Source organism: Muscardinus avellanarius (genome assembly GCF_963383645.1).
Source record: "Muscardinus avellanarius genome assembly, chromosome: 1".
Lineage (NCBI taxonomy): Eukaryota > Metazoa > Chordata > Mammalia > Rodentia > Gliridae > Muscardinus > Muscardinus avellanarius.
This window is the reverse complement of record NC_137786.1, coordinates 126,850,044-126,873,628: the sequence shown is the minus strand read 5'-3', so window position 1 is coordinate 126,873,628 and position 23,585 is coordinate 126,850,044. Positions and strand designations below refer to the sequence as shown.

The 23,585-nt window shown below is 51.4% G+C and overlaps 1 protein-coding gene across 3 annotated transcripts in view; it reads left to right on the top strand.

The window, feature by feature from the left end:
• The window catches only part of KIRREL3 (kirre like nephrin family adhesion molecule 3), a gene marked incomplete at both ends in the record, with an annotated part of 594,525 nt that overhangs the window by 532,111 nt on the left and 38,829 nt on the right, over positions 1–23,585 (top strand). For all 3 annotated transcript variants that reach the window (XM_080714131.1, XM_080714132.1, XM_080714130.1), the window contains 2 exons: positions 9,975–10,132; positions 19,080–19,230. In XM_080714131.1, the coding sequence (XP_080570257.1) occupies positions 9,975–10,132; positions 19,080–19,230 (309 nt within the window). The remainder of the gene's footprint in view (positions 1–9,974; positions 10,133–19,079; positions 19,231–23,585) is intronic.

Below are 23,585 nucleotides of genomic sequence, written 5' to 3'. Positions count from 1 at the left end.
GATTACAAGCGTGTGCCACCATGCCCAGCCAGCCTCAGATTCTTAATGAGGCCCTCCACAACTTAATGAGACCCTGTTTCAAAATAAAGGATAAAAAAATAGAGCTGGAAAGCAAGGCATGGTGGCACATGCTTGTAATCCCAGCATTCGGGAGGCTGAGACCAGAGGATCGTGGTTCACAGTCAGCCTCAGCTACTTAGTGAGGCCCTCTGCAACTCAGGGAGACCTGGTTTCAAAATAAAGAATAAAAAAAAAAATAGGGTAGGGGGTGTAGCTCGGAGGTCGAATGCCGCTGGGTTCCATCCCCAGACCTGCAAAAAGACAAAATTAAATTAAAAGAATACAACTGGAGATGTAGCTCGAAAGTAGAATGCCTTCAACTCCCAGTTCTGCAAGAAAAAAATATATATACATATATTTATATATACATATATTTATATTTATATACATTCATATATTTATTACTTATTATATTATATATTATATGTTTATTATTTATTATATACATTTTTATATATTTATATATATATTTATATATACATATATACATGCACACGCACACACATGCGCGCACACACACACATATATATATATTGGAAGGCTGAGACAGGAGGATCACACAGGTTCGAAGCCAGCCTCAGCTACTTAGTGAGGCTCTCAGCAACTTAGTGAGACCCTGTTTCCAGATAAAGTATAAAATAGTCTGGGAGTATAGCACAGAGGTAGAAAAGCCCCTGGGTTCCACCCCCCAGTACAACCAAAATTTAAAATTAAAAAAAGAAAGAAGAATCTGACCCCGAGAGGGGCTCACAGCCCAGCAGGACCAGAAGACTGTGATAGCAGCGTGCCACGTGTACCTAAGGAGGCAGGCACATGGCTTCGTGGCAGCAGAAGCTGGAGGAGGGAGAGGCAGGGCTGAGAGTGATAGACTTCCTGGCAGAGGTGATGATAACCTGAGTCTTAAAGAATGACCAAGAGTTTGCAAGGCCATAGTGGCCCTTGAGCTGATGGAGGAGAGGATGGGATGCCAGCCCTTGAGGGCTGAGGCAAGGCCAGCAGCCAGCGCCAGAGAAGAGAATGTCACAAGGGCAGGCTGACCTTGAGAAAGGTGCACTGGCCGGGTCAACTCCTGGGGAAAGAGATGGAAAGGCAAGACCTTGCTGCAGAACCCCTGACTGCCCTCTGATGAGGAACTGATTTTATGCTGGTAGGGCGTGAGCCATTAAATATTGAGTGGCAAAGATTGAGCTTCTGGAATGGCCCCCTGGCCATAATGGAGGTAGGAGGGAGTGGATTGGACTGGACTGGACTGGAGCAGAGAGAGAGGGTGCCATGAGCCCAGTTCTGGAGTACTACAAGAGCCCAGAGCTTTGGGGAGTCCATAAGAGACTGAGAAGATCAATTACATTTTGCTAGCTGAAAAAAAGTAGTATCTTTTTCTCCCCCATGGAAAGGTTCCTGGATTAACCCTCACAGTTAAAGACAGATTAACAAAAGAAAAGCACAATACTTGGGCACATTGGCGCAGACCTGTAATCCTAGCTACTCAGAAGGCTGAGGCAGGAGGGTCCAAGTTCAAGTCTAGCCCGGTGAGATCCTGTCTCAAGGATAAAAATAAAAGTGGCTGTGGATGTAGCTCAGTGGTTGAGTAACCCTGGTTCAATCCTCAAAACTGGGGTTGGCAGGGGGAGAAAAAAAGAAAAGAATAGGAAAGAAGGAAAAGCATAGCAAATTGATTTAACAAAAGTTTTGTGAACCAGAGGCCCTTGGACATACATCCCGCTCAGGAAAGAATGTTCAGTGACAAATGGGCATTAGTGCAAAAATACAATTGGGAGTCTGCAACAGGGATGGCCTGGGGAACTTAGCAAGGCCTGCCAGCGTCCCTGTGCCGCATTCCTCTCTCTGGGTATGGGCAGGATCTCCCCAGAATGAGCACCTTGTGACCCAGTCAAGGAAGGTCACTCAGAGAATATTTTTATGGCTGGCTTTCACTCAGAAAGTGGTCTTCTACTTCTGTTGTTTTCTCAATTTCCAAGATGCCACATTTTAGGGTTCTGAGCCTTAATGTTGCATAACAAAGCACCCCAGAAATGCGCATCAACAATCTGTACTGATTTCTTCAGAGACAGCGCTTCTCTGCTTCACATGAGACTTATAAGTTACCTTGCAACCCCTCCCAACAGTCAAGGGTCTTGCTCTCAGGAGCCCAGGATATGGGGGGACTTGGGGAAAAGAAAAGCCATACCCAGTAGGCAGCTCAGAATCACCCCCAAGAGAGCAGCAGGGTCTTCACCCAGCTCCGATGGGGCAAAGCAGGGAAGGAGGAGACAGGTCTTTATTTTTGCAAGGACACAGAGCACCCAGCCTCCTTGCATCCTCTCCCAAGAAAATGAATTCTGTCTGCTTAGAGAACCAATAGCATACCACATCCATGCATTTATCCACATTATATTTCCCTCTGTCCTGACAATTATGCACTGTGTCTAGTTTTGTTGTTTTATTCCCTTTTACAAATGAGGGAACTGAGGCACAGAGAGGCTGAGCCACTGCTCATAGCCACAGGATAGTGAATGCAGGTCCCAGGGTATGACCCCAAGTGACCTGGCCTTCAGGTTAGCCAGGCAAAGGGGAGGGGCAGCTGGGAAGGGGTGACTGACTCCAGACACTGCAGGTGTCCTGAGGCACCAGGTAAGAAGTGATGAGAAGTGAGGCTGAGAGGTTGGCAGAACTCAGAAGAGTTCAGACCACCCCAAAGGCACTGAGAGGCCCATGAAGGATCGTACAGTAAGGAGTGCTAGATGTTCCACACGTGGTGGAGGATGGGTAGTGGAATGGATGATCAGACCTTTGTAATGAACATTCAGGAACAGCATAGAGGATGGGGTGGGATGATGGGGGATTATAATCCAAGCAAGAAATGAGGACAGCCTGGGCCAGGAAGACCAGAGGAAGTGGAAAGGGGGAGACAAGCTTGAAAGATATTACAGGAAGCCAGGCATGGAGGTGCATGCCTGTAATCCCAGTACTTGGAAGGTTGCGACAGGAGGATCCCAGGTTCCAGGCCAGCCTCAGCAACATAGCAAGACTCTCAGCAACCTAGAGAAACCCGATTTTAAAATAAAAATATAAAAAGGACTGGGATGTAGCACAGAGGTAAAACACTCCCGGGTTCGATCCCCAGCAATGGAAAGGAAGAAAAGAAGGAAAGAAACAAACTATTATAGAGAATTGACTGGGCTGGTTAACAATGCCGTATGAAAGATGGCAGAAACCAGAAAAGACCCCAAGTCTCTGCCTTGGTAACTGGGCGGTAGACCATTCCCTGAGATGGTAGTTGAGTGTGCTTTTGCCTAAATAGAGTGTGGGATGTGGCATGCCCAGCAGGAAGAAGCCTAGGGAGGGCCAACACATAAGAGTTAGGAAGGAGACAAAAAGAAACAGCCAAGGAGAAAGAGAGGAAACCCGGAGAGTACCCTGAAGGCCAAATCGGGATGGATCTATTCCCCACCTGGTTTTGCTTTCTTCTTAGTACTTACAACACCCAACATCATAGTGTATATTTTTGTTGTTGCTTATTGTCTGACTCTCGCACTAGAATGTAAATAAACTCCACCAGAGCAAGAGTTTTGTATTCTTTATGCTTAGAATAGGACTGGCACATAGTATACACTCTATACAATTTTTTCTTGTGAGCATTGAGCTAGCACTAGATGCCAACAACCCTAGAAACCAGATCCTCCTTCCCCGCTTTGACATTCTGCAGTTCCACACTCTGGCCATTAGGTGGTGCGTCTGTGTAAAAGAGAAAAGCAAGGATTGGGATGACTCCATGGTCCAGAGCCTGAGAAGAGGGCAGAACTGCAGAGCAAGGAGTGCGTCTAATCTGCAAAAATCTGCATCGGTTCCCTTAGCAGCAGAGCCCACTGAAATTCAGCAGGGAGGAGAGCGGGCACAAGTGCCCACAGGCATAGGCTCTCCCATGCCAGGAACTACAGGATCAGGATAAGGACAAGAGGGTAGATGGGAAGTGCTGGGAAGGGTTGCTGGGGCATCAGGGCAAGTCTGTGAGCTGCCCTGATCCTAGCAAAATGTATTATAGGAGCTGGGCATGGTAGCGCATGCTTGTAATCTCAGTACTTGAGAGGCTGAGACAGGAGGATCTGGGTTCGTAGCTAGCCTCAGCTACTTAGTGAGGCCCTCCACAACTTAGTGAGACCCTATTTCAACATAAAGAATAAAAAAATAGGGTGAGGTGTATAGCTCAGAAGTAGAATGCCCCTGGGTTCAATCCACAGCATGAATTAAAAAGGATTATAGGATCTAAATTCCAACTCTACCCTTTCAGCTATGTGACCTCAGTTTCCTAATCTATAAAATGGAGAACAAAATAAGAAGCCCTTGGCACAGTGCCTTTTATATAACCACAAAATAAATACTCTTTTTCAAAGTTGGGCCAAGATTGTGCAACCTTTTACTAAGCTATATTCTTTAAAGATAATCCTCTTAACAATCTTCCAAGATAAGCATTTTTATTATCCTACTTCCCAGATAAAAGGACCAATGTTATCAGATTATAGAAACTGTCCTCAGTCATCTAGCTGAAGTGATGGAGCCATGCCAGGTTCATCCCTATAAACAGGAGCCACACTGAGCCTTGTCTACCAGGGCCTCTGCCAGCCAATCGGGGGCAGACAGGCTCGGCCCACAGCCTTCTCTCTAGCCTGCAACCCAGACACATCGGACTGGGGCCATCTCCTACCCAGAAGGCGGGTGCCCCAGAAAACCAGGCTGAGAACCACCCAGCCCAAGCTTTCCCTTGCCCCAGCTTCCCCCTGTCCAGGAAAGGCCCCTTGCCACACCAGAGAGCTCCTACATAGCTGATCCAGCCAGGCCTAGGAGGTGTCCATCGTTCCCCCAGCACACTCACCCCACCCCCACTTATAACCTACACACATACACACACACACACACACACACACACACACGCGCGCGCGCGCGTATAAAAAGTTGTATATATTTCTCATAAGAAAACAATAAATGAAACTGATGGTAGAGAAGCTGGGTGGTATAATGGGGAGCCGCTGAGGGGCTGTGTCACTTCTGAGAAGGTGATATTGAGCTGAGCCTCATGGGTAGGAAGATTCCAGCAGGGCAAAGAGCATTCCAAAAAGAGGCTAGTAAGGGCCAGGCCCTGTGCCGGGGGAAGCTTGGCTCGTTCAGCAGACACAGGGGCTGAAGAGACCAGAACCTAGGGAGTGAGGTGCAGGGAGAACAGACTGAGGCCCCAGGGCAGAGGGGCCATGGCGCAAATGCTCACAGGAAGCACTGAGGACGATGGTGTTCCCCTATTCAGTGGAGCCCAGGGGCTGCAGCAGAGCAGGAACACAGGCCGTTTGGCTTTTTATAGGATACACTTTATAGAGACCCAGCCCTACTCTCCAAAGGGCCAAGTGTCTGCGAGAGCACCTGCCATGCTGTCAGAGGTGGGAGGCCAGCCAGCTGACCTCCCCACCCTCCCACTACCACTGGACCACAGGACTGCTGCCTCACACGCAGTGCCCAGAGGCTCCACCATGGAGAGCACCCATCTGGGCTGACAGAGCATCTGAGGAACCCCAGAAGCCCCGCCAGGGGCCCACTCGGGTGACCTGGTGGACTCTGGAGTCCCCTACACCCAGTGCTGTGCCAGGACCTTCCCCAGGCTGCTCAGGCTTTTGGCCAACCTGGCACACCAAAACCAACAGGTCACATGAATTTGATGCTGTGCAGCTGCCAGGCAGAGGTAGTGAGGGGCGGTGATTCCAGACGGGAGCAGAGGCCCGCTGACCCAGCCCCAACTGGACCTCTGTCCAGCTACTATCCTTGGGGAAGAGCCCTCGCCACGTGCTATAGTCTCAAAGCCCAAGGCCTTCAGGGGCACTTCCAAGGGAGCTGTGGGGCCGGGCAATAGGTCCAGACAACTTTCAGGTGCAAGGTCTTATTTATATAAAAGAGAAGAGAGAACCTCAGTTCATAAAACACAGGCAGGCTTAGCTCACTGGTCAGAGAAAGATTTGCCTCCCAAGCCTGCTCCCTCCCTCTCTGCTCCCACGCACGCATGCTCTCTGGCCTCAGTTTCCTTCCCTGTCAATGCACAACAAGAGACGCCCTTGCCCTGGCAGCAGAGCTCAGGAAAAGTCCTCAGAGTTTTCATACATACACAGGGAGAGAGACAGATGGCCCCACAGTGGCCCTCCCTTGAGCAGACAGCAGAGAGGCAGCCCCTCAGCTGCTGCCCAGACCCTGGGAGACAGAAGCATAAATGAGAAAGAGCCCATTTATGAGCTGCAACAGTAGACACCTGCAACAGTAGACACATCCATGCAACAGTAGACACGTCCTTGGATGGTCTGTCCTTTCCTCAGTGAAGCCCAAGGAGCCAGCCCACCCTGCCTGGCCCTTTGTCCAGCTGCTGTCCTTGCCTTGGGGTGAGGCAGGGCCATGGCCTTCCCGGCTGCTCCCAGCTCTGGCCACAATGCTGCTCAGGACGCTGCCTGGGTTGCGCTCGGTCTCCCCCAGGCCTCCCTCCCTCAACAATTAATGCAATTTTTTTCCCCCTGACTAACAACAAGCACAACACCAAAACAGTCAACTATTTTTATCTCTGGATTAATCACAAAAAGGCTAACGCTTCCACCTTCCTTGTGATTAAAAATTAGGAGACCAAACTCTATCGTGGTTCAGGATAATAACCAATCCTGTGAGGAGGATGTATGAATAATGCATCTCCGGGCTCTGGGCTGCTCCCCCACTTCCTCCCCGCCCGGCAGCCCCAGCCCTGAGCCCCAGTCTGAATGGAGAGGTAATGAATGTTCCCTCCCCTTCCATCTGAGCTACAGCTGCCAGGAGCCACTGTTGATTTCTATTCAGCTGGCTCCCCCCCAAAACATCCTCCCTCTTGCCCCCCACCCCCACTCACCCCAGCCCCCACCCACGCCCCCTCCCACCCCCATCTGGTGTGCAACGAGGCGAAGGCCAATCAATAATGCATAGCTACATGAATAACTGGAATGATAACCGCTTATTTGGGAAGATGTAATCAGGACCCATTCTGAGGGTGGATGTTGGTGCATGCATGTGTGTGTTTGCCTGAAAACTCCCACAACACAGCCCCACTCCCTCTGCCTCATCTCTGTTTCCTCTAATCCAACATCCCAAAAACACAACGCTAGAGAAGCAAGAAGAAAGGGCCCCGGCCTCACCATATGGTGTCTCGGAGCTTCCCCACCCCCTTGTTGCCTCCCCACACACGCGCCCGGCCTTAAACCTTGAGCAGAATGGCAAAGTTACTGTTCTCATACATAGTTGCACATAGGGATCCAGGGTGAGCAAAAGAGACTTTAAAAAGTCCTGATGCACCCAGGCGTGGTGGCGCACACCTGTAATCCCAGCATCTGGGAGGCTGAGACAGGACATGGTGGTTTGAAGACAACCTCAGCTACTTAGTGAGGCCCTCTGCAACTCAGTGAGACCCTGTTTCAAAATAAAGAATAAAAAATAGGGCTGGGGGTGTAGCTCAGAGGTAGAATGCCCCTGGGTTCCAACCAAGTCCTGATCCCTGAGTCCACCTGGAGAGATGGAGAATTGGGTGGTCAGGGGACAGCTGTACAGGCAGCAGGATCTGAGAACCAACCCAGAATGGTCCAACAGGCCAGGAAGGTTGCAAGCCCTTCCCTGTCCCAGACCCAACAGGCATCAGGGCTGGAGGGAACTTCCATGTCCTTTGTAAAGTTTTCACATTTTATATCTATGGGAACTAATAGGACATTGAGGAAAAGGCCCTTCTCCCTCCTCTGACTGAACACACCTCCTGCCACCCCACATCTCCTGGCTCATCACCAGAAGACTGAAAAGGCCAAATACTCCTTCTGCTCCCAAAGCTCCAAGTGGCTCCAATTTTTCTGGCACTGAGCCAGCTCAGGGCCTGGCTCCTTTCTGAGTGCTTGATGGAGGGAGGGGCTGACACCATAGGAAGAGAGGGTGATGGCCTCGGCTCTACCTGCTGGGGCCTTAACTTACCCAAGTTGATGGTAAGTCCTAATTACCCCCCAGTCTGCTCTGGCCACACCCACACCCAGGCAGCCTTGGGCACTAATGAGCAGGTGAGGATGGGCACAGGCCGTTGTTCTTCATTGTCCCCCTACACCGCCTGCTTCCTCCACACCTGGCAGCTCCAGGACCTCCTGGGGAGGCTTGGCTAGAGAGCCCAGGACCAGCCAGGGTTGGCCAAGGCCAAGCTCCTCCCTGGGCCAGGATCATGGTGGAGTCCTGGGCTGGCTGCCCTGGGATCAGTGGTCACATCTTGGGAGCCCTGCAAAGTTGGACACAGTACTGTTAGACTGGTACTTCTGGGCCAGGCCTCTTCCAAGGGCGGGCAGGGAGCAGGTAGAGCAACTGGCCCAAAGGTTTGCTACTTTGGATACTGCTCTGGCCCTGTATGGAGCTCCTGCACTTTCGGAGAAACCAGAGGCCTAGGAGAGGGGCTGACGGCTGGCAGGGAGATGCCTGGGGAAGGAAAGGGCTGAGGCTGGACGGCAGAGCCCATTGCGTGGAGCTGCACCTCCAGCTCAGGCTCTCCAGGACCACAGCCTCTGTGGAAGGGTGGGCTTCCTCGAACAACTGCACAAGAACACCTTCATGCTAGGTCCCCTTCGCTCCCTGAATGCTCACACAGCTCTCCCTCTGGTGTGTCAGGGGATCCCCTCCCAGCCTCCAGAGCTGACCAACCAGGCCCTCCCAGTGGAAGAGCCAATCACCTCAGGTGGTCTCCAGCGTGCCCTGCCTCTTCTGTGGCTTGTCCAGGGAGCAGCAGAGGCCTGAGACCTCTGCTGTACAAGGGGCTATGTCCTCAGCAAGTCACTTGACTTCTCTAGGCCTCTTCACTAACTGATAATGGTCCAACATCATAACTGCTCATCCTACAGCACATGATTACCATGGAGATCAACTGGGAGCCAGTGAAAGTCTGCAAAGCTGCACTGGCCATGGGGCTCTGCACTACCCAGTGGAGGCCCGGATGCCCTCCCATCCTGACACCTTTGATGTGGTTTCAGCAGTCACCAACAAGGCTACCAAGCATGGTGAAAAATCCAGGGCAGGAGAGACTCATCCTGACCCTGTCACAGCTGGAGCTGCTTTCAAAGAGTAAAGCGGTCAGGCCTGGCATGATGGTGCATGCCTGTAATCCCAGTATTGGGAGGCTGAGACAGAATGATCACAGGTTCTAGGCCAATCTCAACAAATTAGCAAGACCTTCAGCAACCTAGTGAGAATCTCAGCAAATTAACAAGACCATGTTTCAAAATAAAAAGGGCTGAGTTTAGGTTGGAGGTAAAAAGCCCCCGGGTTCAATTCCCAATACCAAAAAAAAAAAAAAAAAAAAAAAAAAGTTTAAAGTGCTTAGCTTGGAGATGCCAGGGGTTGCATGGCCCTCTGAGGAGCTGTCTCTGTCCCAAAGGGTTGGCTGGTCACCTGTCTCCTGCTGGGGGAGGGGCCTAGCCTCCAGCCCTGGCTCTGCCACACATAGGCTGTGTGTGACCTCGAGCAAGTCGCTTAACCCTGTTGAACTTCAGCTTCCAGGTGCATGTAACTGGGATAATAACAGGGTTTGCCTTGGAAGATTGTTGTGAAGAGTAAATCAAATGGCAGGTACGATAGGATTCTGTCATAAGAAAGAAGTCACAGATAGTGTCTGTGCCTTGTAGCTCTGTGTTTGCCTCTGCAGCCGCCAGGCTGAGTACGCCTGCCCATCCTCTCACACTCTCCTGAGCACCAGCAAGACGTGTATATGCCAGGCCCACCGCTATTGTTGAGGTCTTTATCTTAAGACACAACGACTGTGCCTTCCTCGCCATAAGATCCACCCCACCCAGCCTGGCATCCTGGGGAAGTAGGGCAGCCCCTAGCCTGACCTCTCTCTCCTCTCCCCACAGTGCCGCCCGATGACCCCGTCATCCTGGGGGGGCCTGTGATCAGCCTGCGGGCAGGGGACCCCCTCAACCTCACCTGCCATGCAGACAATGCCAAGCCTGCGGCCTCCATCATCTGGCTGCGCAAGGGAGAGGTCATCAACGGGGCCACCTACTCCAAGGTGAGCCTGGGCAGGGGAGGATGCGGGCCAGGGCGGGGCAGGTGGAGCAAGTGGGGAGGGCGCAGGGCTGGCGGGAGGGGAAAGGGCGGCCCTTCTCTCTCCTGCTGCTCTTTCTCTGTATTCGTGTTTCTCTCCCAATTTGTTTCTGTTTCTTTTTCTCTTACTCTCTGTCACTGTTTCTCTCTCATCCTGTCTCCTCCTGGTCTGTCTGTCTGTCTGTCTGTCTATCTCTCTTTCCCAAGGTAACTGCTGGACAAAGTGAAAAGTCTAGAATAGGGTGAGCAGAGGACAAAGTGGCCCTGTCCAGGTTGCCAGATAAAATATAGGAGGCTGCTATGGTCCTAACGATTGTGTCCTCACATAGCTTGAAGTGACCACCAAAAGAATGGGATTAGGAAATGGTATTTTTGGGTACTGATTAGCTCATGAGTGTACAGCCTTAATGAATGGAATTAGTGCCATTATTAAATTTTAAAAAAAGGCCCAAGGGCCATGTGTGGTGGTGCACACTTGTAATCCCAGTTCTTGAGAGGCTGAGACAGGAGGATCACGGGTTCACAGCCAGCCTCAGCTACTTAGTGAGGCCCTCTGCAACTTAATGAGACTGTTTTAAAGAATAAAAAATCGAGCTGGAAAGTGGGGCTTGTAACCCCAGGACTTGGGAGGCTGAAACAGGAGGATTGCAGGTTTAAGGTCAGCCTCAGCTACTTAGTGAGGCCCTCTGCGGCTTAGTGAGACCCTGTTTCAAAATAAAGAATAAAAAATCGGGCTGGAAGTGTACCTTGGAGGTAGAATGCCCCTGGGTTCAATGCCCAGCACCACAAAAAAAAAGAATAAAAAATAGTGTTGGGAGTGTAGCTCGTAGGTAGAATGCCCCTGGGTTTAATTCCCAGTACAAAGGAAAGAAAGAAAGAAAGAAAGAAAGAAAGAAAGAAAGAAAGAAAGAAAGAAAGAAAGAAAGGAAGGGAGGGAGCCCAAATGAGACTCCTTGTCCTTTCTATCATGTGAGGACAGTGAGAAGATGGCCATCTGGCCTTTGCCATACACTGAATCTGTCTTGATCTTGGACTTCCTGGTCTACAGAATTGTAAGAAATAAATTTCTGTGGCCTATAAGCCACCTAGTCTATGGTATTTTGTTATAGCAGCCTGAATGGACTGAGACAGATGCCTAAATAAGTTTGAATTTCAGAAAAACAGCAAGTGAATTCTCCTATAAGTATTTTTAAATAGCGCACAGGACATATCAATGGACCACTAAAAAAAATGATGTGTTGTTTATCTGAAATTCAAATTTAACTGGGCACCCTGCATCTTTATTTGCTGATTTTGGCCCCCTTCCCAGGGCTGCCAGGTAAGGCTGGTTCTCCCCTGTCCAAGGTGCCTAGCTCAGGGGCCAGAGAGGATTAAAATCCAGCCCATAAACCCTCACTGAGCCCCCTGCGTGCCCTCAGGGCCTATCCACAGGAGGCCTCTCTCTAGTTCACACTGGTTTTATAGACTTACAGTGTGTGCCCTGTCCCTCTTCGGGTTAGCTAATTCCTAGAGAGAGCAAACAACTTCCTTTGATATGGAGACCAGCCATCCTGAGTCCACAGTCCTCCCCTCCTCTTACCATTCCTATGGTCCAGGGCAATATCCCAGGGCCACTGGAGACTGCCAGGCAGCCCAGACCCTGGGCTGAACCTGCTGGGCTGTCCACCCTGCCTCCTACGCAAACCATGGCCAAGCCCCAGCTCACGTTTCCCCCTACTGCACTCACTCCCTCTGCCCCCAACTTCTCCACTGTAGCTCCACCGTGGAGGGCACACCCCCTCCACAGGAACTGTAAACAAGAAAACTTTTCAGTGCTGGTGGCCTCCTCATCTGTGGCCTCACTACACTACTTATTTCAACAGCCCCACCATACCCCACTTCACTCCAGAAGACTGTGCAGAGACCCTGGCAGGGTTCATGTGCTGCAGAAATCTTAAAATGAAGGGTAATAAGCCGGGCGTGGTGGCGCACGCTTGTAATCCCGGCATTCGGGAGGCTGAGACAGGGGGGTTGCGGTTCGTGGACAGCCTCAGCTACTTAGTGAGGTCCTTCTCAACTCAGTGAGACCCTGTTTTAAAATAAAGAATAAAAATAGGGCTGGGGGTGTAGCTCGAAGGTAGAATGCCCCTGGGTTCCATTCCCAGTACCACAAAAAAAAAAAAAGAAGGGTACTTTAGAGGACAGGTGATTCAAGCACTTTTGTCCAGGGACAAAAAACCAAAGCCCTGTAGGGAAGGGTCTGCCCTCCTTAGTCATCCAGTAGCAGCGCCAGGTGGAGCCCCAGTCTCCTGACATCCAGGACTGGCTCTTCCCTGGGGTCCTTCCAAGATGGCCTCAGACAGACGGGCAGTGGTAAACACGGAGGGCAATACCCAGCTGTATAAGGGTCCAGAGTAAGCCTGTCCCTGGGCTCTGAAGCCAGGGGTGCAAGCCTCCAGAACCCCAGGGGTACACACTCCTAGAACCCCAGAACTCTCTTCTCACTGGACCCTCCAGAGCCACAGAGAGTAGGGAGGTGCTCAGCCTGCTCCCTAATCCTGAACCACTGCTGGCTCCTCTTCAGGGGTCCTGGAAAGAAATGAAAGCCTTTTGCCCTCAGCGGAGGATGTGAGACAAGGCTGTCTCCACCCCAAGAGTGTGTCCTTCCCATCCCAAACTGCCTACTCTGCCAAAGGGTCATCCCAGGACTGCTGATCAAAGCTTGGCCACCACCCAGAGCCTGGATCCAAAGCCCAGGACCAACGCCTGCTCTTGGGCCTGAGTCCAATGGAAGAAGCTGCCTCTTGGGAGATAAAACCCCTCTTGGGAGATAAATCACATCCTGGGCTGGAGCCACCCTGTTATGTTAGGAAATACAAAACTATGGCAGAAGGAATAGATTTTCCAGAGTAGAATGGGAAGGAAGGGAAGGGGGTGTTCCTCCAGTCTGGGTGCCGGCCCAGTCCTTCCTGAAGCTGGTCAGCCCGGCCCTGCCAGGGCTTGTGTCCTGCAAAGCACAGGCCCCATCTGACAAAGAGAGGGGTTGGGGTTATTTTTTTTTAGTGGTTCTGGGGTTCCTGGTAACCCTTCTACCTCCGGGCTACACTCCTAGATCTATTTTATACTTCTTTTTATTTGGAAACAGAGTCTCTTAAGCCAGCAAGGCTGGCTTCGAACCTGCACGATCCTCCTGTCTCCGCCTCCCAAGCACTGGGATTACAAGTGTGTGCCACCATGCCTGGTAGGGGGGTTGGGGCTATCTGTGGGACCTGCCTCAGGACCACCTTGACATCATGCAAGTCCCTCAGAGGGCCTGGCGCCATGTCACCGGAGAACAGAGAGGGGGCCATGCCCCACCCTCTGCCCCCACCTGCCCCTCCCTGTGCAGACCACCTTGAAGGGAGTGGCTGCACGAGGCAGGGGGCCCTAGATTCATCAGACCCTGTCCCTGCCCCAGCAGGCAGTTCACTCCCCGACTCAGTTTCTTCACTGTGGACCACAGGGGTTGGATCTAACGCCCTGGAAAGATGCTCCAGCTCTGATGAGCTGCACACATATGACGTGTGGTGCGCTGAGGAGGTGGACAGTCCAGCAGGGAGCAGGCTGGAGAGTCTGTCAGGTGGCCCCGCCTCCTCCCTCCCAGTGCCATTCCCCAGAACTACAAGGACCATCACCATAGACTTGTGATTTCATAGGCAGAGCAGCCCAGGACGGCTGAGCACAGGAGGGGTTGGGGCATCAGCAGCTGGGAGAGCAAGAAGGAGCTCCTACAGGTATGCTGGCCGCCCTCGGGTGGGTGGCTAAGCCTAGGAGCTCCGGGGCTGGTGGTCTCTGCCACCATTTACCCTTGCTGTGCCTCAGTCTTCTCATCTGTGCCATGAGAGCAACCACAGCACCTGTGTCAAAGGACAGTTGTCAGGACGGAGTGAGAGATGTGCCTGGCAGAGTGAGGTCCTAATAAGTGTGGCTGTGGGACTTCCACCTGTCCCTCACTGGATCATCACAGGCCCCGACCCACCAGGCCACCTGCATTCATTTCCAAGATGCTGTGTTGGCGTCGGAGTAGAGCGGGCCATGGGGTCTTATAGACCTGAGTTCCATCACATATTATGTTGGTTTAATATCTCTCCCTCCGTGTCCCCAGTTGCAAACTGGGGAGGATAATAATCATGGATACCTGTAAGAGTTGCTGCAGGACTTAAAAGAAATTATGCCTTGAAAGTAAGGATCCTATGAATGTTCACTAGTATTACTGGCCCCTGCAGCCACCAAACCCAGTTCCCAGACTCCAGAATTCACAAAGCTATAAAATCTACAGCCCTATTTTTTTTGTTGTTGTTGTTTGTTTTTTGGGTTTTGGTTTTGGTTTTGTTTTGTTTTGTTTTGTTTTCTGTACTGGGGATGGAACCCAGGGGCATTCTACCTTCCAGCTATACTCCCAGCCCTATTTTTTATTTTTTATTTTTTATTTTGAAATAAGGTCTCACTGAGTTGCAAAGGGCCTCACTAAGTAGCTGAGGCTGGCCACAAATGCTAGATTTACAAGCATGTGCCACCATGCCCAGCTCTGTTTTTTATTTTTATTTTTCATAAAAACCAGCCATAGGCAAGGCATGGTGGCTCACACTTGTAATCCAGTACTTGAGAGGAGGATCCCAGGTTCACAGCCAGCCTCCACAACTTAGTGAGACCCTGTTTCAAAATAAAAGAATAAAATAGGGCTGGGGGGTGTAGTTCAGAAGTAAAACGTTCCTGGATTCCATTTCCAGTACAATTAAAAAAAATAAAAAATCCCTGGTTTCAAAGCCTCCTTCCTTTCTGCTACTCCGCCAAGTGACCAGCAGGGGAAGCGTCCTCATCCTTGGAGGACCCGCAGCCCCTTCCCAGGAGGAGGTGGGGACGAGGCAGCCTCTGGCCCCTCACCCGGCTCAGGCTGGCAGTGCTTCTCCTGGTGGTCTGGGTACTGGAGTGGGCTTTGATAGACACAAGGGGGTGTCTGTCTGGTTGCCTCTCTCCATCTCTTCTGAACACCCAGTCCAGGGTATCTGGGGCAGCCCAGCTTTTCCCTTGCTCCTCCTGCTTCTCTGGACTTGATACCAGAATGAAGGTCACACAGTCAGCAAACCCACAAACCCAGGAGGAAAAACAGGTGATGGGAAAGGAGGGAAGGGTGTGTGCTGAGCCCAGAGGCAGCCTCCCTGGGACCCCCTGCAACGTTCCCAGGTGAGGAACTAGACCTTGACCCTGGTTTGGCGGCCAGGCCAGGCTGGAGGGTGGCTGGTCTTACGCAGTCTTCCAGCCCTACCTCTCTGTTTCCTCTAGGTTCAGGCTGCCACCCTCCCACCACTGGCCTCCACTGGGGGGGAGGGGGGGCATGCTTAAGAGGAGCTCCAGAGCCCCTCAGGAAAGGGATGAGGGCCCGCCTCTCACCCTGGCCTTCTGGTCCTAGTGCACAGATGCAGAATCTGGGGTCAGTGACACAGTGCAGCTCTTTGCCTTATCCATACACACCTCATTCAGTCCAGGTGAGCGCAGACCCATGTGGAGCCCCAAGCAGCTATAAAAGGGGGAAGCAGAGGAAGATTTAAAAAAAAAAAAAGGACCCAGCAGGTGGGGGAGGTGAGGAGCAGAGGAGGGAGGCTGTTGCCAGGCAATCGGGCTGCTCAAGGCCTCTCCAGGCTGTTTGCATATCAATGAGTGGCCCATATTTAGCACCGGGTTGGGGCACCCACACATTGAGTTTCCTGCAGGCTGCCCAGGTCTGTGGGTTCACCCAGCTCTCCACTGCCCAGTTGAGGCCCTGGGGGGCTTGGGAAGAGCAAAGCAGCCACTGCCACCTACACTGGGCATCCACCCCAAGGGCACACTGTGCCCCCTCAGGCCAGCCTCACAGACCACAGCTGGGAAACCAGAGATGAAGGCAAACTGGGCCAGTGCAAGTGTTGGGTACAGGGGTATTCACACAGGCAGGGGAGGGTTCGAAACCCACTTTCAGGAACTATGCCCTGGCATGCTCATTCTCAGGCACAAGATACATATGTGCCAGGCCATATCTGCACACACACCTGGGCTGGGTCCCCACGGGCCCCCTGGAGCCACCACCAGTTACATGGGGCAGGAAAAGCAACTGGAAGGCTGGGGTCCAGAGCCTTGGAGGGACAAGACTAGAAACTAGTGACTTACCATTAATGATGACGTGCATTAATAATCCACACCCTCCCTGGCTGCTTCGCATGCTACTGAAGGTCTCTGAAGCCTGAGGTGGGGGCTAGGTGCCTGGGTGAGTCCCCAGAGCCAGGCTCAGTGAGAGCAGGAGAGAGGGGAGAAGGAGGCAGGGAGGGGCAAGGGCTGGGGAGTCGGCAGAGAATCGGCAAACTGTTGCAGGTTCCACCCTAAGGTACCTTCAAGGCCACCCGGTCCTAAGGCTTCATTTGCATATGAGAAAAGTGCTGCTCTAGGGAGATTCATAAAAGAGAATTGAAGCAAGAGTAAAGAGAAAGAAGGTGGGAGAGGTGAGATCTGGAAAGAATGAAGCAAGGAGAACTCAGGATGAAGACAGCCCCCCTGGTCCCCGGCCTCTGGCCTCCTCCCACAGGTGCCCGCAGACCGGCCCTCGACACTGGGGCTGCTGTCCAGGCTAGCGGTCCCTTGAGAGCCAGGGCCAGGACAGGGACCCTGGGGCTCCCACAGGGCTGGGGCAGCACTTGGGCGCCCTCCCTCTTCTTGCTTTCCCCTTTGTTTAATGAACACATCTCCTTTTTTCTCTAATTAGGTGGAACAAACAACTTGAACCAGAATTTTTATTTCCCAGAAAAGCACCCGCCCGGACAAAGTAAATATGCCATTAATCATCACTGCGAGGCGGAGGAGCAGGCTGGTCCCGGAGAAGGGGGAGCAGTCAGAGGGCCTAATTAGAGCCCAGCCCCCCTCCTGTCCCACTGGCACCTGCTGGAGCCGGCTCCCTGCCACAGCACCCAGAGCCCAGCACCCAGCACCACAGGGTCCAACTCAGTAAATGTCCCTTGTTAGCACCTCAGAAAAATAAAGAAAAGGAGATGAGAAGAACAATGCGACCCCTCCTCCTCTCATCCTATCCCCAGCTCTTATTTTCATCCAGGAAATTGTTCTTATTACCGCGTAGCTATTTATAGACATGGTGAGGTCTGAACAGCCCCAAGCTGCAGCTTCTTCCTGTGCTGGCTTTGGTCTGGGGCTAAACCCACTTCCCCAGACTCCAGTTGAGCACCCCAGCCCAGAGGCTGACCCAAAGACTCTCTGGGACACCTGGGCTTCAGGGAGTGATCACATCCCCTCCCCCAGGGCCAGGGCCACCACCATTCCTCCCATGAAACAAAGTGCTATGAGGTCTCATGAGCCACTGAGCCTGAGTTCTGAGGCCCTGCCACTGGTATAGAGCACAGGTGAAAGTCCAGGGCTACTGCCCTGCTCTGCGGCTCTCTCTAGAATGTCATAGTCTGACTTTACCTAAAGCAGGATGCCCTGAATTTTTTTTTTCCCAGTACTGGGGATGGAACCCAGGGGCATTTGACTTCCAAGCTACACCCCCAGCCCTATTTTTTATTCTTTATTTTGAAACGGGGTCTCACTTAGTTGTAGAGGGCCTCACTAAGTAGCCAAGGCTGGCCTCAAACCTGCAATCCTCCTATCTCAGCCCTACAAGTACTGGGAATGCAAGCATGTGCCACCATACTCAGCTTAAGGTTGTACTAATTTAGATCCAGGCTCAGGCCAGGTTCTCCAAGACCGAGAGGCCACAAGCTTTGCCCCAAGTTGAAGAGGACCACATCAAATTGAGGACCCAGAGGACCAGATTCCAGCAGCCTTCGGGTTATTAATATCTTTCTAACCAGCCTCCATGCTACTTAATTGTTCTATTTCCTCCTGCTGGACCCAGGTCGTAGTAACTGCTCTCTGGCCTCTCAGGGAGGCAGGACAGAGGATCACTGCTCAGGAGTCACCCTTTCTTAAGTGTTAGTCTAAGCCCTGCCCAGAAAGTTTCTGTATCACTTAGGACTGAGTTTTCTCTTGCAAAACAGGGATAAAGTTTCCTTCTTTTCAGGGTTCTCATAAGAGACAATGTCCCTGTGGTTTTATGGGAAGTTTTGAGGAAGTGAAGTCATCTATTTCCAAGTTATCCAGCACCTCCACCCTGGAGGAAGGGAAGTCCCTTCTGGGACCAAACAAGAAGGCTTCGAAAGCTAAACAGACTCCAGTTCCCACATGAAGTGGCCCTCCCACCAGCACCTCCTCCCCAGCCTGGGCCTATACAAACTGATGGGGAGGTAGCTGCAAAGGGGTTGGGGAGACAACTGTAATGGAGGAAGTAGCTGCGGAATGATTGCAATCCAGCAGGAAAAAGCAACAACTTCAGAACACAGGAAACAGTGGCTTCAGGACCCAGCCTGGTTTCCTAGATCTGCCATAACAAAGCACCACCACAATTCAATGCTTAGAACAACAGAAATTCTTTCTCTCACACCTGTGGAGGCCAACGCATCTGAAACCAAGGTGTTGGCAGAGTTGTGCTGCCTTTAGAGCTCTAGAGAAGATGTCTTCCCTGCCTCTCCCACCTTCTGGTGGCTTCTGCTGGTCCTTTCCTGGTAGCAGCATCATTGCCATCTCTGAGTCTGTCTGAAGACACCTCCACCTCCTCTCCATTTTTTTGTATGTTTGTGTGTATTAGAAACTGAACCCATGAACATTCTGCCTCTGAGCTACAGGTAGCCCAGAGGAACCCCACATACACCCCCAGCTCTGCATGGAGACTGGCAACCCTGGGCTTCTACTGTGACCACCGCACACACTCCATCACGACTCTCTTCTCTACTCTGAGCTGGGACCTGTCTTCCACTTAGCCACTCTGGCCAAACCAGCCCAGTGATGTGAGGCCTTCTCTCCCTTTCCCCTTCCAGACCCTGCTTCGCGATGGCAAGCGTGAGAGCATCGTTAGCACCCTCTTCATCTCCCCTGGTGACGTAGAGAATGGACAGAGCATCGTGTGCCGTGCCACCAACAAAGCCATCCCCGGAGGGAAGGAGACCTCAGTCACCATTGACATCCAGCGTGAGTACTGATCAGCCCCACTGGACCGGGCCGGGCCCAGAGTTGGTACCACCTGGCACCCCTGACTATGGTCCAAGCCGTCTGCAGGAAATGGACCAGTTGGGTCTGTGATTGACTAGTTTGTATGTATGGGTACAAAGGACCATCTTGTTCTTATTGTCATGCAAAGCACAGATCAGGGTCCTTTGCAAAGGTCATCTGCAAGGCTCATTTTGACACCTATATAAGGAGGAGCTACCATACCAATAAATACAGTCAGTCACTGGCCCCACTAGTCTGCTGTTGGAGAGGAAGCCAGGGTGGAAATGCTGGAGTCTGAATGGGCTCCAGAACCCTTAGCCCTGGAGAGGGTGCTCAGGGCTGCTGACACAGAAGAGTTGGTCATGGGAGGAAGAAGAGAAAGAGGAAGAAGAATGGTACTTTGTACCCATTATATCATTTAGGGTTTTTTGTTTATTTGTTTTTTGGTGCTAGAGATTGAACCCAGGTACACTCTACCTCTGAGCTACACCCTCAGCCCTTTTTAATTTTTTATTTTTGAGGACTTAGCTCCACATGGCTCCTAGGGACCTAGAACCCACCTGACTGTCTTAGAGTTTTCAGATCCCATCTTGGCAGCCAGAGAGCAGAAGTTCCCCCTCAGCACCCAGAATCCTGACCAACAAACACTGTTTAGATTTCAGAGGAAAGAAGAAATGTCAATAAACATCAGTAGGTTCTAGACACACAGGCGCGACAGCCAAGTTCTTGGGAAGGCGCTGTCTTCACTCTCTTCCCACCAGCTAGCAACAACCCCCTTGACCCACACATACTCCAAGGCTTCTTCCATTCCTCATTTCAATGGGAGCTGAGCCACAGAGCCCTTGCCACGCCTAGAGCCAGGAAGGTATAAAGAGGCACCCAGCGCACAAGATTTAAGGCTTCCCACTGAGGGTCATGTATGTACAGGTGGGCCCTGAGAGGGAGGACCTCTTTAACCTTTGCACCTGAAACTCCTCCCTCTCCTGGCCTCTGGTCCTGCACTGGCTCCCAGTACCACTTGCTTCTGCCCTGGTGAGCAGGAGCACAGGCCCAGCTCTGAAGATGAGGCAAGATGCTGTTGGACCAGACAGCTTGCATCCAGAATAGCTCCACCACTGTGAGCCAGGTCAGCCTGAGCCTGCCCCTTCATGCCAAGACACTGGCCTCTTGTCTGATCTGACCCATGATATCCAAAGTCTCTTCTTGCTCTGCAACTGACCAAGAAGGAACACATTCTCTCCAGACATATGCCAAATCTGAGCCCCCCACTTCCAGGCTGCCATTCATGTCCTGTTCTCCTTCCTCTGGTCCCCAACCTGGACAGGAGGCCTATGCCAGCTATGAAATCCTGCAGAGAAGAAACAACCCAGCTGACTCCCTCACAGCCGCAGCCAGGGCCCTGGCAGTGAGAGATGGCAGCCTTCACGCTGCAGGTCACTCTTGGTCACCCCAGGAGAACCTGTCCCAGCATCAACAAGATAGTCATTATTGTAACAGCCCACCCAGCCATTCAAAGCCGGCCTCTAGACACACTTCAGAGAAGATCAACTTGCCAGGCTGTGCAGATGGCAGGGTCTACACTGAGAGGACATGGCCTGGCCAGGGCCCTGTTCTGCTGGCTGGGTTTCCAAGGGTATCTGAGCCAAAGTGAGGCATAGAACCCACGAGCCAGGTTTCCTCAAAGTGCCCCATCCAGGGCAGTATGGGAGGCTGGCTAAGGCCCAGCACCCTTCCCGGTTTGAATTCTAGCTCTGCCACTCACTGAGTGACAATCGCCTGCTTAATTCATTGCCCTGTGCCTCAACTTCCTCATCTGTACATGGAGATAATCAGACTTATCTCCCAAGGTTTCAGTGAGGATAAAATTATTCATGCCAACCCCTAGCCCCATGCTTGACACATTGTGAGCAGTGTATCTGATTGTTGGGGTTCATGGCCTCTGGTGCATGACACTCTCCCGGGATCCCACAACCCAGCCCAGACAGGGGACAGGCCTTCACTGGTTTTCCCTAGCACTCCCTCATGAGCTGAAGGTGCCTGCCGAGCAAAAGCACAGCCTCTTCCATGCCTCACGCCCTCCCTTCCTCCTCCTCCATGGGTTCATTTGTTCATTCAGCGAACGTCTGCCTGTTTGCCATGGACACCGTGGGCTGGATCAGAGCCGCCTGTGCAAACCTGCTCATTTTCTCCGTCAACCAAGAAGCATCTGAACTCAGCAGAAGCACATTTGTTGTTTGTTTCCCTTGGTCTTTATATGTTACCCAACGGAAGACAAAGCCCCCAGATTGAGTAATGGGAGAGAAAGCTTAACACCCCCAAAGCCGCGCCACATCTGGACTCTGTGTCCAGCTGCCAAGTTTCAAATGGATGTGCTATAAAATCACTGAGTCATGAAGTTTCTCTCTTCTCCCAGCCCCTCATCATGTAATACTTTCCCTGAAAACATGTGAACACGTGCGTGCGCGTGCACACACACACACACACACACACACACACACACACACACATACACACACAGGTTGCTGATGGAAACATTAACAGACTCTCAGCTGTAACATCTGTTCAACGTGGTCTCAGTTCCACCAGCTATATCAAAGCTGCCCTCCTGCAAGTCATGCAGCCGACATCACAAGTGGGATTAAAATCATGTTTAATAGTTGGATATGACATAAACTATTTATACCTCTGGAGCTTGGCAGACTCCTGAAAATTCATATCCTGTGCATGCAGAGCAGAGGGGAGGGGTGGAGAAGGGACATCTCTGAGTCTGGGATGGAGACGCAGGTAAAAGTGACGAGAGTGGAGCCCTCTGAGGACTGTCCTCCCAAGGCCCTTTGGGACCAAGGATATTGCAAAGTGGGAGGGAAGAAGCCGCAGAGAGTCTGACTCCATGGGCTGAACTGATGATGGTGGGCACAAGAAGGGTCCTCCAACAGGTGTGTGTTCCATCCCCACCCCGCCTCTCACAGCTCAGGGCTTTATAAATGGAGCATCCCCCCAAGTTCCATAGTCAGCTTCTAGATTCCATTGAACTGACACCCTCACTTTCTCAAGCAAGAACTTGGTTCACATGCCCCACCTCTCAGTTCTGATTTCATCACATGAGGACCCAGATCACAATTACCAAACTTCTATTGCTCCAGACCTGCTTCTCCACAGCAAGATGTAGCTCCACTCTGGGCCTCCATGGATCCCCAACTTGACTGGCCAGCCCTACAGGGAAAGAGGGCCAGACTTACAATCCAGCCTTGCCCTGGAAGCTGGTTGGCAGCAGCTGGGGAGAGGCCTCAGGATTTAAGATGGCGGGGATGGTAGTCATAATTCTCCTGGGAGGTAAAAGGAGAGTCCTTATGGCGACTCCTTGCTACATACATCTTTGTGATCATTTGCATTATGCTTTAATACCTGAGACTAAGACCACTGAGATGCCTATCTATGTTAGTCAGCTTTCTGTCACTAGAACACAATACCTGAGATAATAAACTTATTAAGAGAAAAGGTTCAGCCGGGCATGGTGGTGCATACTTGTAATCTCAATATTTGGGAGATTGAAACAGGAGGATAGCAGGTTTGCAGCCACCCTCAGCATAGTAAGGCTCTCTACAACTTAGTGAGACCATTTTTCAAAATAAAGAATAAAACTAGGGCTGAATGTGTAACATAGAGACAAAATGCCAGAAAGAGAGAGAGATATGTTTATTTGGGCTCATAGTTTGGGAGGAGGTTCCCATATGTTTCAGTGAGCATTCTCACTGCTCTGACCCAAAATACCCAGTGTTTGCAACTTAAAGGAAGGAAGATTCATTTATTAATAATTCTGGAGATTTCAGATGTTTCATTTCATTGTTAGGCCAGGTCATGTTTGCAGAATTCAGGACATAGCAGCAGGAAACAGAGAGAATGAGAGAGAGGGAGAGGGAGGGAGAACGAGATAGAGAGAGAGAGAGGGAGAGAGAGAGAGAGGGTTTATCCACCGATGAGACTGGAACCCTCGTGATTCAATCATTTCACCTCTGAACACTTTACATTGTCAATGCCTGGGGTCCTCTAAGGGACATTCTATATCTAAACCAAAACAAAGTTCCTGACCCACTGGCTCTGTTTCTTTGGACCTGTGGCAAGACAGCACTTTGTGGTGGGAGCACATGGTGGGACAGGACCACTCACTTCACAGACAGGGAGCGAAAGAGAGGACGAGATCAGGGTCCATGGTCTCTCACCAAAGGACACCCCCCAATAATCTAAAGACCTCCCACTAGGCCACAGTACTTAAATGTCCTACCACCTTCCAATAGCACCTTGCAGTTCCCACAAAAAGGCAGGCAGGCCTGCTG